Source organism: Pituophis catenifer, unplaced genomic scaffold (genome assembly GCF_029215685.1).
Source record: "Pituophis catenifer annectens isolate HBS135680 unplaced genomic scaffold, rPitCat1.0.hap2 SCAF_2, whole genome shotgun sequence".
Classification (NCBI taxonomy): domain Eukaryota; kingdom Metazoa; phylum Chordata; class Lepidosauria; order Squamata; family Colubridae; genus Pituophis; species Pituophis catenifer.
Window position 1 is genome coordinate 76,059,857 of NW_027256882.1, and position 16,105 is coordinate 76,075,961.

The 16,105-nt window shown below is 36.2% G+C and overlaps 1 protein-coding gene across 2 annotated transcripts in view; it reads left to right on the forward strand.

Annotated features, from left to right (window-relative positions):
* Positions 1-16,105, forward strand: part of CARD19 (caspase recruitment domain family member 19) — a 35,370-nt gene that overhangs the window by 9,785 nt on the left and 9,480 nt on the right. Inside the window, exons 2-4 of one of the 2 annotated variants that reach the window (XM_070936974.1) lie at positions 4,742-4,884; positions 8,297-8,450; positions 15,955-16,014. In XM_070936974.1, the coding sequence (XP_070793075.1) occupies positions 4,742-4,884; positions 8,297-8,450; positions 15,955-16,014 (357 nt within the window). The remainder of the gene's footprint in view (positions 1-4,741; positions 4,885-8,296; positions 8,451-15,954; positions 16,015-16,105) is intronic. The other variant, XM_070936975.1, reaches the window with a different exon arrangement.

The window sequence follows — 16,105 nt, forward strand, 5'->3', positions numbered from 1 at the left end:
AGTTGTTTGCCAGTATTGGTGAGGGGTATAGTTTCTTCTTGGTAATTCCTTGATTAGGGTATTGGTTTGTCCTTCTTTGTCTAGTATTAGTCCTTCCTTATCTGGGTATAGGGTGCTCGAGAGGATGTGTTCTGTACTTTCTGTTTCTTCCTTAACATTTTTACTGTCTCTGACTGGTGTATACAGTTACTGTGGTTTATCTCTTCATGTCTATTGATAGCTGATTTTATTGATGGCTGATTGATAATAGGCTGACTCTGATTCTGGGTTTTATTATTTATTATTTATTAGTTAATTTGGTTTAAAATGGGATTTTGTTGTACATGTTTTTAACTTGTGTTCGCTGCCCTGAGTCCTCCTGGAGAAGGGTGGCATATAAATACATGAAATAAATAAATAATAAATAAATAAACTATCTGATTAATAAATGGATTTGTATGAATGCCAAGCTTCTGGGAATTCCCTGGTGTTTTTGGATTTAGCTTGGTCTAAGATGCTCTGTTTTCCAGTTGAAACTATGATTGAGTCTGTTGTGTTGTGAGATTAAGGAGTTTTCATTGTGTCTTCTGCCTCCTAATTCATGGGTGGGCTATACTAGTCTTCTGACTGTCTGTCCTGCATAATGGCTATTGCAATCCTTACACTGTAGGTTCAGATGACTCTTGTTTTTTTGTCTTTTGATTTACTTAAGATGTTTTGAAGAGTTTTAGTTGTTTCTGTGCTCCGGTGATGCCATGTGGTTGTAATAGTCTGGTGTTGTTTCTGAAATGTTTTTATGTATGGTACTGTTTTCCTATTCATAGCTTTTGCTGGCTGTGCTGTAATGGGTGAAGTGGTCAGACACTTTTTGATAAAGTTGTGTGGGTATACATTTTGTTAAAAAAAAGTTGTATAGACAGTCTGTTTGTGCTTGTATGAATAATGTTCTTACACAGCTCCTCTTGTAGGAGGTTGGGTTGTTACTTTGGTAGTGGAACACTTGATTAGTGTGGGTGGTAGTATGTTGATTCCTTCCTCCTTTGTGAATTTTATTTCTTTGAAGATGTGTTTGTTTCATGTGTCTTCTCTAGTTGTTTCTTTTTTTTATTATGACAAAGGTGTCGTCTACCTACCAGAGCTGTGCTTTTAGTTGTTATGTGTCGGAGTGCAATAGTTTCTAGACACTACATTGTAGCACAGAAGATCTCTCAAACTCTGGTGGGCCACTCTCCCACAATGCATTCATTGCAACTATAATTCATTTAAATGTCAGATATTATTATTACTTCATTGTTACTAATAGTTTTAAATACTATTATTTTATTGAAATTTAGATGTTATGTACCAGAGTTTACCAACCTTTCCAGTTTTGCACACCAGCGGGCAGGGAAGTGGGAATGGTTCATGCCCACTGCTCACGCAAATGGAGTGCATGTGCCCATGCTCCCCCATTGCTCATGCAAGTGGAGATGCGCACGCTCGCCTGTCGCTTTTGTGGCCCGGTTCCAAACAGCTTATGGCCCAATAGTAGCCCACGGCCCAGGAGTTGGGGACCCCTGTTATATACAATATTCTTAGATTTTTGTGAGATCTTTGATTTCTTAGACTTTATGAGATATCTTAGATTTTACAAGAATACAGTAAAAGAGATAAATTAATTATTCTTTTGATGAAAAATGATGTTTTTATAGCATTTGTCTGGTTGGTTATTTGGATTTAGGCTTTTGATGAAATGTTGGTTGCATCTTTTACATATGGCTTTTAAAACCATTTTAAGCAATATATTTATCCATTTCATTGCTTGTTGATGTCAATCAAATATGTAATATTGTATGAACAAGATGTGTATATTTTGGCGTAACTAGAGATAACCTTCTGATAATAAACAAAATGAGAATATTGAGCACATTGTATTGAGTATAACATTAAACCATACTTTCCAATTATCCAATCCCAGTACAGTATTGATTATTTTCTTGCTTTTAGTTGAACTAATGGGGAGCATAAGGTAAATAAATAAAAAGCAAAATATTCTGGCAAATGATACCTTTAATGCATCATAATTCTGGTTCGAATCTCTCCAAGGCTCAAGGTTGACTCAGCATTCCATCCTTTCTAAGGTAGGTGAAATGAGGACCCAGTTTGTGGGGGCAATAAGCTGACTTTGTATAAAATATACAAAAGAATGAAGGCTATTGCTTAACGCATTGTAAGCCGCCCTGAGTCTCCAGAGAAGGGTGGCATATAAATCAAATTAAAATAATAATAATAATAATAATTGCAGACATTAAACCTGGTTTGTTGGAAATGTTGTCTGCATACATGAAACCTAGTAAGCTTCATGCGTTTTTCAGTTCTATGAAAACACTCAGAATCCCTTAGAATTAATTACTGGTTTTTCTATTTTGTTTTATATAAGCTAACATGTTTGATAAAGAATCATTGCTTTAAAAAACGCATGTCCTTCTGTTTCAGAGGAATAACTGTGGTTCACCTTCGGTTTCTGTAATGAAATCTAATAGAAGACTTAATTCATTTAAGCATCTATAATTTCAGAGTTTGTGATATGCTGTAGATACAACTTATTGAGGGAACAGACCTAGGGCTAGAGTAGTTAGCAACAACAACAGTTGTTAAGTGAGTCACATCTGATTTACAATCTTTTTTTTGTTTGTTTGCCATACTTATGGTAAATTACTGCAGTTGTTAAGTAAACCATGTGGTTTTAAGTGAAATTGGCTTCTCCCTGTTGACTTTCCTTGTCAGCTGGAAAGGTTGCAAAGGGCAATTCCATAACCTTAGGATATTGCAACCATCATACATACATGCTGATTTTCAGGCACTTGAATTTTTGATCATATGACCCTGGGGATTTGCTACAGTGGGGAAATGTAAAATTTGTTATTACCGGTTCTGTGGGTGTGGCTTGGTGGTGGTGGGGGTAATGTGACTGGGTGGGTGTGACCAACTTTTTTTTTTTTACTTTTAAAAACATTTTTTCTACAACCTCTTCAGCTGAAGAGATTGTAAAAAAATGTTTTTAAAAGGCTCTGACGATCCCAGCTGAGTTGCCTGATCGTCAGAGGCTTTTTTTTCTTTTAAAAGCATTTTTTTTAAAAGCCTCTGATGATCAGGCAACTCAGCTGGGATTGTCAGAGGCTTTTAAAAGCATTTTTTTCTACAGCCTCTTCGGCCAAAGAGGTTGTAGAAAAAATGCTTTTAAAAGCCTCTGACAATCCCAGCTGAGCCGTGTGATTATCAGAGGCTTTTAAAAAAACTTTTAAAAGCATTTTTTCGGCTGACGAGGTTGTAGGAAAAAAGCCTCTGATGAACGTGCGGCTCAGCTGGGCATGGGGGGGGGGTGCAGGGATTTTTGCTGTCGGTTCTCCAAACCATCCACCGCCATCAGGTGATCCGGTCTGAACCGGGAGCATTTCACCCCTGATTTGCTATGGTCATAACTGCAAGGTATAGGCATAAGTCACTTTTTTCAATGCTGTTGAACTTTGAATGGTCATTAAACAAATGGTTATAACTCGGACTACTTGTAACTAGAACAGATTAAGCCAGTGGTCCCCAACCTGGACTGGCACCAGTGACAGCAGTGGGGAGGGGACGATTTTGCAGGCGTGGCTGCCGCTTCCATAGACCGGTTCCCAACAGGCCTCAGACTGGGGGTTGGGACCCCTGGATTAAGCCATTTATCAAATGTATTTCACAAATTGATTTTATCAGCTTATATATTAAGGTGATAGTACCAATTTGTGAAATGCATTTGATTTGATTAAGGAAAGATGAGGAAATGCTGCTTCTTTCAAGACAATTGATGATAGGCAAGAAATTCTCTCTTGTTGATTATGTCAAATATACAGAAACAAAGCTACAGCAGCCTGAACCTATATATGTTTTCAAAAAAGGGATTTAAAAGAAGAAACTCATTTCCTACGTCTTCCTCAGTTATAATGGTCCTAATGTTTGTAATGCAAACAACAGAGATAACCAGGGTGGATTTGATTTAAATCGAGTTGATTTAAATCATGATTTAAATCATGATTTAAATCACTAGTAAAAAGGCTTGATTTAAATCAACTCGATTTAAATCATAATTTTTAAAGAGCAACTGTCATCTCTGCTACTCCTTTGACCCACTGTTGACTCACCGATAGTCCCAGTGTTGCAGAATATACAGCCTCATGCTACATAACTAAACTCCATTTCATGCTGAATAAACTAAATTATTTATGTATCTTAAATAGAAAACTATCTTACAATAGATTTTTATCCCAAAAGTTTTTTACTAAAATAAATTTGATAAAAATCAAAAAAATCCTATTTAAATAAAAAAAATCTGATTTTTTTTTATTTTTTTTAAAAAATCATTGATTTTTATCCACCCTGGAGATAACACAGCATTGCATGTCGAATTGAGTAGCAATTATACCACTAGAGAGGCTCATATACACAACTGACTCTGGCAAAGGATCATTCTTAAGTTTGATGGCGTAAGTAGCTTACGTGGAGCCTCCAGGAGGGGTCAAACTAGGCAAGATGGTATCCATGGCATTGCAATCCAAGGCCTGCCCCTTTAAATGTTGCACATATCTAAGAAGGGCTATAACTTCATGACATGAAATACTTTCGAAGTATGTCTGAAATTTATTAGACACGTGAGGACATGGTCAGAATGAAGTATGTATCATTTCCATTTCAGCCATGTTTAAGAGAAATAATCTGGGTTTTTTTGTTTGTTTCTGTTTTATAGATCAGACTTATTGTGATCGTTTGCGACAGGACACAGCTTTTCTAACCAGCAATGGCAGACTGAGTGAACAGCTGGTTGATAAAATCATTCTTCAGCTAAATCGAGTTTATCCCCAAATTCTCACCATTAAAGAAGCTGAAAAGGTAATCAAGAGAAAATGGTGTCTCCAGATACATATTAATTTTTCTGTGCTCATTTTATGCAATTAGAGTTGCATTCTTGAATTCTTTTTTTTTAATTCTAAAGCTATAATATCCTTGGATGTGACTGAGAATGGGTACGATCCAGAAAGCAATAATTTCTGGTGGTCCAAGAATAAGAATCCAAAATGAAAACCTTCCAGTGTAGAAATGTGGTTCTCATGCCACATTTGTAGTACTGTATATGTTTAAAAAAACTGAACAATATATATACTTGTAGAAGACATTGATTTTATAGATGGAGATTCTGAAAGCTGAGACTTGTTCCTATGTAACTAATGAAGCCGCAGCATAGAATCTTAAATACTCAACTCCCATTCTTTATCATTTATGTAGCTCATTCAAGTCTGTTAAATAGAAGTGCACAGGATTTCAGTATTGGCATCTCTTTATACCAGTCATAAGTCTGATAATAATTAGGAAGGTAATTCCAAGAACAGGTATGAATATTCTTAATATGCACACTATTAATGGATAATTTCTATTCATATCTGCATCATGGACTCAAGTGTAAGTGGTGTTTGTCAAAGGTGCAGTACACACAGCATAATTGATTAGAAGAGTAGCTCAGCTATTTAAATCACAGCTGCAGGATTTCTTTTTTTTTTTTAAGGATATGGATGCTAAGAATGAGAATAGTGCAGCCCATGTTTTTGCATGCAAGCTATATTATTTCTTTTCTGCTGTAAAGAAAAATTGGGATCCAGAGGATAATCTGACACTCCTTCTCTTAGTGAATGAGGCACTTCAGTACATGAGACTTTGATTGTCTTGACTGTGTGCATTATTTTTTCCCCTGGCATGCTCCCAAGTCCTTGATTCTGCAGCTTGTCCTGAACAACATAAATTGTTTTTTAAAAAATAATATAATTGTATTAAAAGTTTTAAAGACTTTTAAAAGTTTTGGATGTATGCAAACCTTAATCCAAAGTGCTGGAAATGTAAGCAAGCACAGGGAACCTTCTTTCATGTCTGATGGCTTTGCCCAAAAATTAAAAAATATTGGATAAAAATTAAAATTTGGATATCAGAAATAATAGCAGAGGATATTGAGCTAGAACCAGAATTTTTTTTTTGTTAGGAATGCTTAAACAAAACATTAGAAAGGAAAAAAAGTACCTAATATTACATATAATTACAGCAGCTAGGTTAGCTCTAGCACAAGTCTGGAAAACAGATCAATTGCCAATGGAGCAGCAAATAATTCAAAAAATTTACACATGTGCAGAAATGGATAGACTAACGTTGAAATTGAAAGATAAGGAAGTATTTTAAGACATGGGACAAACCATATGGATAAACCAATGGAAAAGAAGGTAAAGTCAAATCTTAGTAAGAAATTTAAAGTAATAATTATACACCGTCATTAAGGGGAAAAAAGGGAAAATAAGTTCTTTAAAATAAGTGTACTTATATACATTATATATACCTTATTTGTTGTTTGTTGATATTGTTGATTGTATTTTAAGGTTGTGAATGTTTTATACAATTTTATGTTTTGTTTTTTAAATCTAATAAAGTTTGTTTTTAAAATTAAAAAAAGTTTTAAAGACAAAGGCAAAAACTAATGCAAACTATATAAATAAGGAAGAAGAAAAAATCAATGAGAAACTAAAAATGCAAGGGAAAAAGAAAAATAGAAAAGAAAAAGATACAAAGAAATGGCTTCTTTACAGCTGTTATAAGTACAATTATAAATTTCTCTAAAGTTATACAATGACACTCTGCTTTCTATAATCTTCCCTGCCTAATCATCAAAACCATACATAAGTTGATTTTTTCTGTATTAAACAAAAAGTCCATGAGGGGTTTTTAGTCAGCAATAACAGTATGGTATATATTATCATTTCTCTGATCAGAGAAGTCAGTTTGGCCATTTGAGTAAGTTTCATCATCTTCACTAACTGTTATTTTGAATGGAACAAAATGGATACTTGAACCAAAGTTCCAGAGTGGTGTCACCAGAAAAAATGCAATGTAGGTTTGATCCCTGTTACAAAGAATAAGTAGTTTATTGCATATATACAGAATGGGGAAAATTTTACTCCTTCCTTCCTCCCTGCTAAGGCAAGAATAGTGTGGGTAGCCTTGTTTGTCCAGGAAACTAGGATTCCCCCAAGACCGGTTATGCTGCTTGAGCAAAATTAGTCCTTCTCTGGCTTGGATAAAAATCTAAAAGAGAAGCTAGGAGGGGTCTCTGTATTGCATTGCACATTTCTTTTAGAAGAACATGTGAGAGCCGCTATCATTTTTACTTCAAGCCAAAAAATGGTAATACTCAATGACATATCAGGAAAACATGTGGAAGGTAAGAAAATATTTTTAATTCATAGGTTGTTGTGTAGCTCCTTCAAGTAAAGCTCTTTTAATCAGATAGCACTTATCTAAATGGAATCCAAATGGTATGAACATATGCCCACACTATTTGGATTTTTATTCTATAGCTGCAGGAGACGTATCCATGTGTTTGTTAATATTCATGTGGAACTCTGAGTGGGATTGCCCTCTGTTTGCAGTCAGAACATCCAATCTGAAACAAAATCTTCCATAGTGCACTTATAGTGTAATTGTCTCTTGTTTGCACCTGCACACATGCCTCTTCTCCAGCAAAGCAAATTACAACTGCATTACTGTGTAAAATAGGAATGAGCTGATTTACATGCAGATGCACTTCCAAGCCTGAATGCTTCCAACAGATGCATAGGTTATGGCTTTTCAGTTCAATCCACAGAAGTATCAAAATGTGAATATAGGCTTATAGACTTATATAGATAATTAAGTTGAGCTATATCAAGTGTGATATGATGATTTGAATTTGCCTCTTAAGATGTAACTCATAAATAAATAAACAGGCAATCCAGCAATTTTGAAAATATAGAATCCAACTATTCTCTGGAACTGCCAATTATTGTCTGGAACTGAAGAATGAGCCTTTGAGTCTATGAGAATTGGCATAAAGTTCTGGAATCAATGATTGGCCTCTTGTTCCCATAAACTCTACTTTCCATAGTGGCCATTTCTCTGTCCTCTTGCATTCCTAAGACCACAGCAGAGATCTTGCGTGTGTAGCATATTAGTTCCTTATTTATTTAAGCATTTAAAGGATGAATATTTCTGCCCAGAGATGAATATTTCATCTCATAGAAAATGTTTTATTCCCATCCTGTTAGAGAAGCAACATCAATAGGTTATGTCGACTCACATATTCTACTGATAAGTTTGAACAAGCTACAAATCTAGTGTTTTACTCTTTCATGTGCTGCGGAAATGAGATGGGAAACTGTTTTAACATTGTACAGTAGTTGTGGTGGTGAAATCTAGTTCTTGCAATCTAAACAGTACTTTTTCTCTACAGTTTCGGAATCCCAAAGCTCCTCTTCATAGTCGGCTATCAAATCTTATAGCTCACTTGAAAAAGAAAGGGGACAAACCCTGTCAAGAATTTTACCGAGCTTTACAGATCAATGCTGAACATCTCTATAACAACTTGCCAAGCAGGAAAATTATAAGTAAGTTGGATGCTAGCAGCTTTTTTCAGTCATTGTGTTTTAATTCTTCCAAATTCTTATGTTCCGATTTGTCTCTTTTCAGAAACTTAAGTGAAACTTCTGCTATTCTGTTTCTTATAAATACTCAGAGCTGCCCAAGTGCTGTGACAATTAAAAGTTTGTTCTCAATTCCTGTTTGAGATTTTTTTTGTGATTAAATTTGTTATCTGTTTACAATCATTAGGTATCACTGGCCATACCCAAATAATATATATTTAAATATATACTTCAGCATAATGTGAGTTCTCAAGCTGCTTGTTAAAAACACAGGAAAGTGCTATTACCTCCGGACAAAGAGGTTAAAGGCCCATTGTGCTTTGATTAGACAGTAATCATCTGTATTGGCAAAGCTATTTCTTGGCCTAGAAGGTTAAGGTCATTTTCAGAGTGAATTGTTAGCAGAAATTCCAAAATTATGACGTTTATTGCACACAAGCTACCTAAATTGAAATAATTGCTTCTGCTGTGTGGCTGTAACATAGGCTAACGTATAGAGAGACTGGGTTCAGATTTAACTTAATCAAGAGAAGGGATGTTGCCAAATGTCTATTTGGCTCTGAAGCTATATCTAGAATATGTGCAGATTGTCTAGAAAAGACTTGAGATCAAGCCTAAACTTTGTTTCCATTATTTAAATTCTTTTTGCAATTTACCCCAAAATTGATTATGAATTAGTTTATACCTCTGTCCATATTCTCTGCATTACTAAACATCCAAACGCTTCCATTTTTGTGTTTGTAATTCTTTGGTGAGAACCAATTTAGTGTAGTGGTTAAAGATACCTGGTAGAAACTGAAAGACTAAAAATTTTAGTCCTGCGTTGGGCACCAAGTCAGTGGGTGGCATAGGACCAGTCAGTTTCTCTCAGCCCTAGGAAAAAGAAAATGGAAAATCACTTCCCAAAAGGTTGCCAAAAATATTGCATTCATGCAATTTTGCATGATTCTTTTTCTATGCCAATATACTTCATTACTATTTATTTATTTATCAAATTTATATAGTTTCCTTTCTTACAAGAAGTGACTTTGGGCAGCCTACAATAATATTTACAATTGTAAAAAAAAATAATATGCATATACTATTCAGGGACAAAAATATGCATTATTCTATAGTGAAAAAAGCAACAAACCATGTTCTGGTTTCTACAACACATATGTTAAAATATGAAAACAATAGAAAAAATTGAAACAGATATTGTTCAACCAAATTTGTATGTGAGTTTCTAATTGGCAGGAAAATTGCAAATCATGGCAAGAACTGATCATCCATTACTGTCAATTCAAGTTCTGATATCCTCACAGTTATTTTCATAAAAGTGTACACATAATTTAATATAGCCCACAAAGCAAAATTCAACATAGTAAATATTAGTTAAAGGAGGAAAAACCTGAGATATGTGCTTAAGCTTAGCTTCAGTCTGAGTTATAGCAGGACCTGAAAACCAAGAAGTCATAACCCTGGGTTCAACCCAAATTTTTATCCAGACTGCAAATATTTCACCTCTGCTTAATTATGTGCCATTATCATTTATGTGCATCAGAGCAATGTTGACTCTCAACAACCTTTTCCAAGATGGTTTGCACCCAACTTAGACCTTCAGGTCTTCCTATGGTATAGCCATTGCCATTGTAATTGAATCCATCCACCTTGTTGCTGGTTGTCTTTTTTTCTTTCTTTCCATCTTTCCCAACATTATAAACTTCTCAAGGGAACTGACGCTTCAAGTATTGTGTCCAAAAATATGATGACTGAGCCTGATCATTTGAGCTTCCAAATAAGAAATCTGGATGATTCATTTGTTTGTTTTCTTGACTACCTATGATAGTCATTTCCAGCATCAGAGTTTAAACCAGAGGTCTTCAAACTTGGCAGCTTTAAGACTTGTGGACTTCAACTCCCAGAATTCTCTATGCTGGCTGGAGAATTCTGGGAATTGAAGTCCACAAGTCTTAAAGCTGCCAAGTTTGAAGACCTCTGGTTTAAAAGAAACAATATTCTTCCTATCCTGCTTCTTCCATAGAGTGTCACAGGGAAAAAACATCAGCCTATACAATGCTGATCTTTGTAGGTATAGACACATTTTGTATCTATACCTACAAACTGACTATCTTTCTAGGACTTTGTAGCTATTCAAACCAAGTGCTAATCTGCAGAATATTTTTGACTATTGGTTCTTTTCCTGTCAATAGTTGATTTTAAAAGGTAAACCTAACTGCTATACAGTATCTTCATTGCCAGTTCAGAGGCTGGTTTTTGTACCTATTGTCATGACTTTGACCTTCATTGTATTTAATCTTAATTACAGTTTTTCCCTGTGTTCGTAGACTTACGTTCCTTGACTTCATTTTCATACTATTTGCATGTTCAGGTATCAGAGTACTGCCATAAGCGTAGGTTAGGCTATCAGTATTTCTTCATCCACTTTTAAAACCACACTAATCATCTTCTAGTCCAGTTTCCTTCTGTATATTTAGCTGTTTCTGTTTTTATGTCTTTTGAGTCTGTATTGATTCCTGAGGTCTGTCTGGAGCAGCTCTTATAGATTTTTGACAAAATTTCAGAAGCCTTTGGCTTCTTCCTAGGGCTGAGATTGAGGGACTAGCCCAAGGTCTCCCAACTGGCTTTGGGCTTGAGGTGTAACTAGAATTCATGGTCTCAAATTTATAGCCTGGTGCCTTAACCATTACACCAAACCGACTCTCATATTTAGCATATAAGTTTAACAAATAAGGGGATAGTATATACCTTTGTCTTATTCTTTTGCCAACCTGCTGGTAGTCGATTTAACCATGTTATTTTTGATTTGGTTATGGAATTCCTTCATCTCTCAACCAAGGGTGGGATTCTACCGGTTTGGACTGGTTCGGGTGAACTGGTAGCTCTGTCGATCAGCTGGGAGTGAACCGGTTTGCCCTGACAAACAGCTGGGACCACCCACCCGCCCGCCTGCGCTATTTTCCTACCTTTATCTTCTCAGCTGATTTGTGCGACAGAGCAGATTGCTGCGCCACAGCTGTGTTTCTTCTCCGAAGAAATGCGGAAGTGAAGATTTCTTCAAACTATGCATGCATGCGAAGCGCATGATTACCGAACCGGTTGTTAAACTGGGAGGATCCCACCACTGCTCTTCACCCATAGACAAGTTAAGCCACAATTTGAAATGGGAAGCTGTTGATATTCTAGACTCGTGATGATGAACCTATGGCATGCGTGCCACAGGTGGCACGTGTGGCCATATCGGTGTGGCTGGGCACACAAGCTCAGTTCTGGCATCCATGCACTGGCCAACTGATTTTCGGGCCTTCTGGGCCCACCGGAAGTCAGCAAATGGGCCATTTCCGGCCTCTGGGGAGGGAGCCGTTTTTGCCCTCCCCAGGCTCCTAGAAAACCTCTGGAGCCTGGGGAGAGAGAAAAACGGGCCTACTGGGCCCACCATGCCATTGCATGCAAAAGCAGGGGGAGCATGGGGGGATTGCGCACGCATGCGTGGGGGCGAGATGCATAGAATTATGGGTGTGGGCACACGCATGTGACACCCACCCCCACGGTCCCCCTGGTTTTGGGGCGCAATGGCAAAAAGGTTAGCCATCACTGTCCTAGACCAATCCAAATCCAGAACTGCTAAGGAATTTCTGAACCATAAACAAAGAATCCATATCCCAACCAAGCCTAGCAGACCAATGTATTCTACAGGTAGTCCTCGACTTAACAGTTCCTTTAGTGACTGTTCAAAGTTACAGTGGCACTGGAAAGAATTACTTATAACCATTTTTCACACTATGACTGTTGCAGCATCCCCATAGTCATGTGATTTACATTCAGATCCTTGACAACTGGTTCATATTTATGATGGTTGCAGTGTCCCGAAGTCATGTAATCACTTCTTGTGACCTTTTGACAAGAAAGTCAATGGGAAAGCCACATTCACTTAACAATGGTGTTACCAACTTAACTGCAGTGATTTGCTCAACAAATGTGTCAGGAAAAGTTGTAAATTGGGCAAAATTCACTTAACAAATTTCTCATTTAGCAACATAAATTTTGGGCTCATTTATGGCCATAAGTTGAGGACTACCTGTATATAATCAGACAATTGACAGCAAATCCTATTCTCCATGCATGAGCAATGTTGCCCAGTCTGATAATGAAACATTTGCAGGAAAGCAAACAAGCTCAGAGATTACCAAGAACACAATATCCAACACTATATCATCTGTCCTTTGGGTTGTTGGCAAATTTACAGGAGTGAAATAATAGATGTACTGTACTCCCCTTAACAATTTGCAGGTGTTCAGTCAAGAAAGCATATTTGCATTAACATATGATGATGTCAGTTCAATTGATTTGGTATGCAAGTTTCTCTTTTGTAGTTGCTGTAATAAACTTGCACTGCATTGTTTCTGACATACCAACTTATCTAAAACAGTGTCAAGAACTGAAGTTCCTGATGACTTTTTATGAATTGCAAGAGAAGGAAAATTTCTCCCATTATCAAATTATGTTCCTTTCAAATATTATTTCTATGATTTCCTTCTAACAACGTGGAATCAGAATAATATTGCATAGTTTGACTGTGGTTAATATGCTGATTTAAGCTTTGAACCAGGATTATTTTTCAGCACTGTACATCATTTGTCAGGTTTCTTGGTTCATAATAAAGTATTTGTACAATGGACAAGAAAAGCTTCAATGAGAACCAGATGTGTCGTTGTGGTTGTCTGCTCCTATACATAATAATACCAAAGTAATGAAGCTTGCATTATGACATGACATGACTGTTTTTTTGCACTTGTATGATTACATGGCATGCAAGAACATAAATGTCTTTAGAGTTTGCAAGGCAAATGCATGTTTCATCCTTGCCTCCCCTAGACACCATTGATTTTTCTTTATAATTTGTGTATTAGTTGTCTAGTCTTGGTTATTAGTATTGCTCTCCTAGCTAAAATAATGTCAAGAACTGTGATATCTGATTTCTCTGAACTGCCATAGAAGTGATAGAACAAAAGAAATCATTGATTGATTTATGTTCCCTTAAATAGTTCTTTTTGCAGCAAGCACATGAGGCTTGTGCAGTAGACTAGTAAAGAGCACCTCTGATCTGTTTGCAATATGATTGAATGTTTTGATGAACAGGTTTAGTAATCCTTCTTGTATCTTGTATTTTCCCATGGAATTGAGACCACCAACTACTCTGAGAGAAGCAAGACAAGAGTTCAACTGAGTTTTATAGGCAACAAGATTACAAATACAGCTGTGGAACTAAGTATAAGCTGAACAGTAAATTGTAATTTGTCCCATTTAACTCTATACATTTTACTCCTAGGAAGGCAATACAATACAATAGTATTGTTTGCAAAAATCACTATTAGCTTATATAGTGATAACAATAAAATAACTCAATTGCCATTATTTGTGTTACAGCAATGATGGGAATTAGGAACATGCTTCATTTTAAAGGCCTTTATTAGAAATGTAGATTGTCTGGTATCAAGTGATTTGAATCTTTCAACCAATACATCATTATTCTACTTTGCAATGGAAAGGCTATAACCAATGGGGCATATTGCTTCCCTAGTAACCGTTTCACAATTTCTCTGTTCCTGAAAGAGCCAAATATAAGGGTGTATATTTTCAAAAGCTTTCCAGACTTATTTCATTGTTAAGAAGACAAGAAAAGTGTCTGCTCTTTAGCCTTTGTGAAAGCGCAAAAGTTAATCAGTTCCTTTGGTAGCTTTAGTTCAACATGTTCCATGAACAAAGTAAGGGGATCAGTCAACCACATTTATTTTTGTCTTACGATTTTAGACTTGAGCTTCTCCTTTTTTTTTTCTTTTTTTACAATAAAGAGCTAGGCGTTTGCATGGATTTCCAGTGCAAATTACATGTTACGTTGCAGCTGTGTATAATGATACCCTGAGGCCTTGCTGTCAATTGTACAAGTCACGTGGATTTGCAATGTGCATGAGAAAAGAGACTGGAAGCATAGTCTTTCTACCACTTCTGTCAACTGGAGCTTTTCTCTACTGTAACTGCTGGTGTTTGAGACCCATTCTTAGTGTTCAAACAATGATTTTGAATACCCTCTGGTAGAAACAGCACTGAGCTTGGTCTGTGAGGGAGGGAAAGCACTTTCAGATAGAAAACAGCTGGCGTTTAAACAAACGTCTAGGAATTACACCAATGGAGGTTCCAGCTATTTGCAAACCAATATTATGAGAAATTGTGACAATATGGTAGTTAAAATTAGGTATTGGGGAATATCCAGATTTAGTCCAAATTCTCAAGATGGCTTTTCTTATTATACTGCTTCAAAGTTTGATGCATGTATTCCAGAGTGCAAATACCTACGGCAGACATACTGTGTGGAATATTTTGGAAAGAAGAATTAAAATTGTTCTAGCTACAGCTAATAGTGATTAAACACAATAATTGAATGGTGACTCAAAATTACCAACACCTAGAGGTCTTACAAGTAAATCCTTGACTTAAACACAATTGGGACTGGACTTTTGGTCTGAAGTTGTGGCGATTATAAGTCAAGGCACCATGTGACTGGACTCAATTTTAGAACCGTTTTTATGGTGGTTGCTAAGCAAGTCACTATGATCATTAAGTAAACCATATGGTTGTTAAAAGAACCACAGAGTCATAAAATTGAGCCCATTTTATCCAAAGGGTATTTTTTTTCTGGTTTTTGCTAAAAATGTCACAAACTGCTATCTTGACTATTCCAACCAAGTACAGCAGTCATAACTTCAAGGGTGGATTGTAAGTAAATTTTTCAAGTCCATTGTAACTTCAAAATGTCATTAAACGAATGGTCGGTTGTAAGTCAAGGACTTCCTGTAATTAGTTTCGGGGAGGGAGAAGTAAATCACAACACATCTGGAAAACAGATTGAGGGAGGCTGTTTCCTTCAAGTTATCGATGGTTGTTGATAGCTTAGCTTATTTCTGCTGGTACAGTTGGGGATTTAAAAAAAATAGATATAAATATCAGAGAGAAATAAGTGACTACAGGAAGCAATATCTATCATTGAAAATACCTTCCACAATTAAACCCTTTGGAGTGGGAAGGAAAATAGATTTATAGTTTAAGTTTGTCTTGCTGTGAAATAACTTAAAAAAAACTATATGTAGGAACAAGGCTTTTCAAGCCAGGTGAAGGAGGAGGAAGAAGGATGTTTGGGGGGAAAAACATGCCTTCAGCACCAATTGAGCATTGAAACACCTAATGTCATTTATACCAGAAAACTTTTACGACAGAACCTTCTCTTTATATGCAGCAGCAAATCAGCAAAACAGAAGTACGAAATAGGCTAAATATAGAAGATAATGAGGGTTAGAGGCCATATTGTTTTGATTATATTACTTTGAAAATTAATTTCATTTTTTTATGATTTGTTTCCAAAATTTGTTGGACTGTGTATAGCACTAACTCAGTGTGTTGCTTTTGTTTCTAGAAACCTCAGATTCCACAGGGATAAACCCTGAGAAGGAGAAATATATTCTAAATGACAGGGGTAAATAACGTGTAAAATATTGTTGGCTGCATACGAATAATAAGGTTAACAAAAGTACTACGTTAATGTGATTGATTTTGATGACATTAAT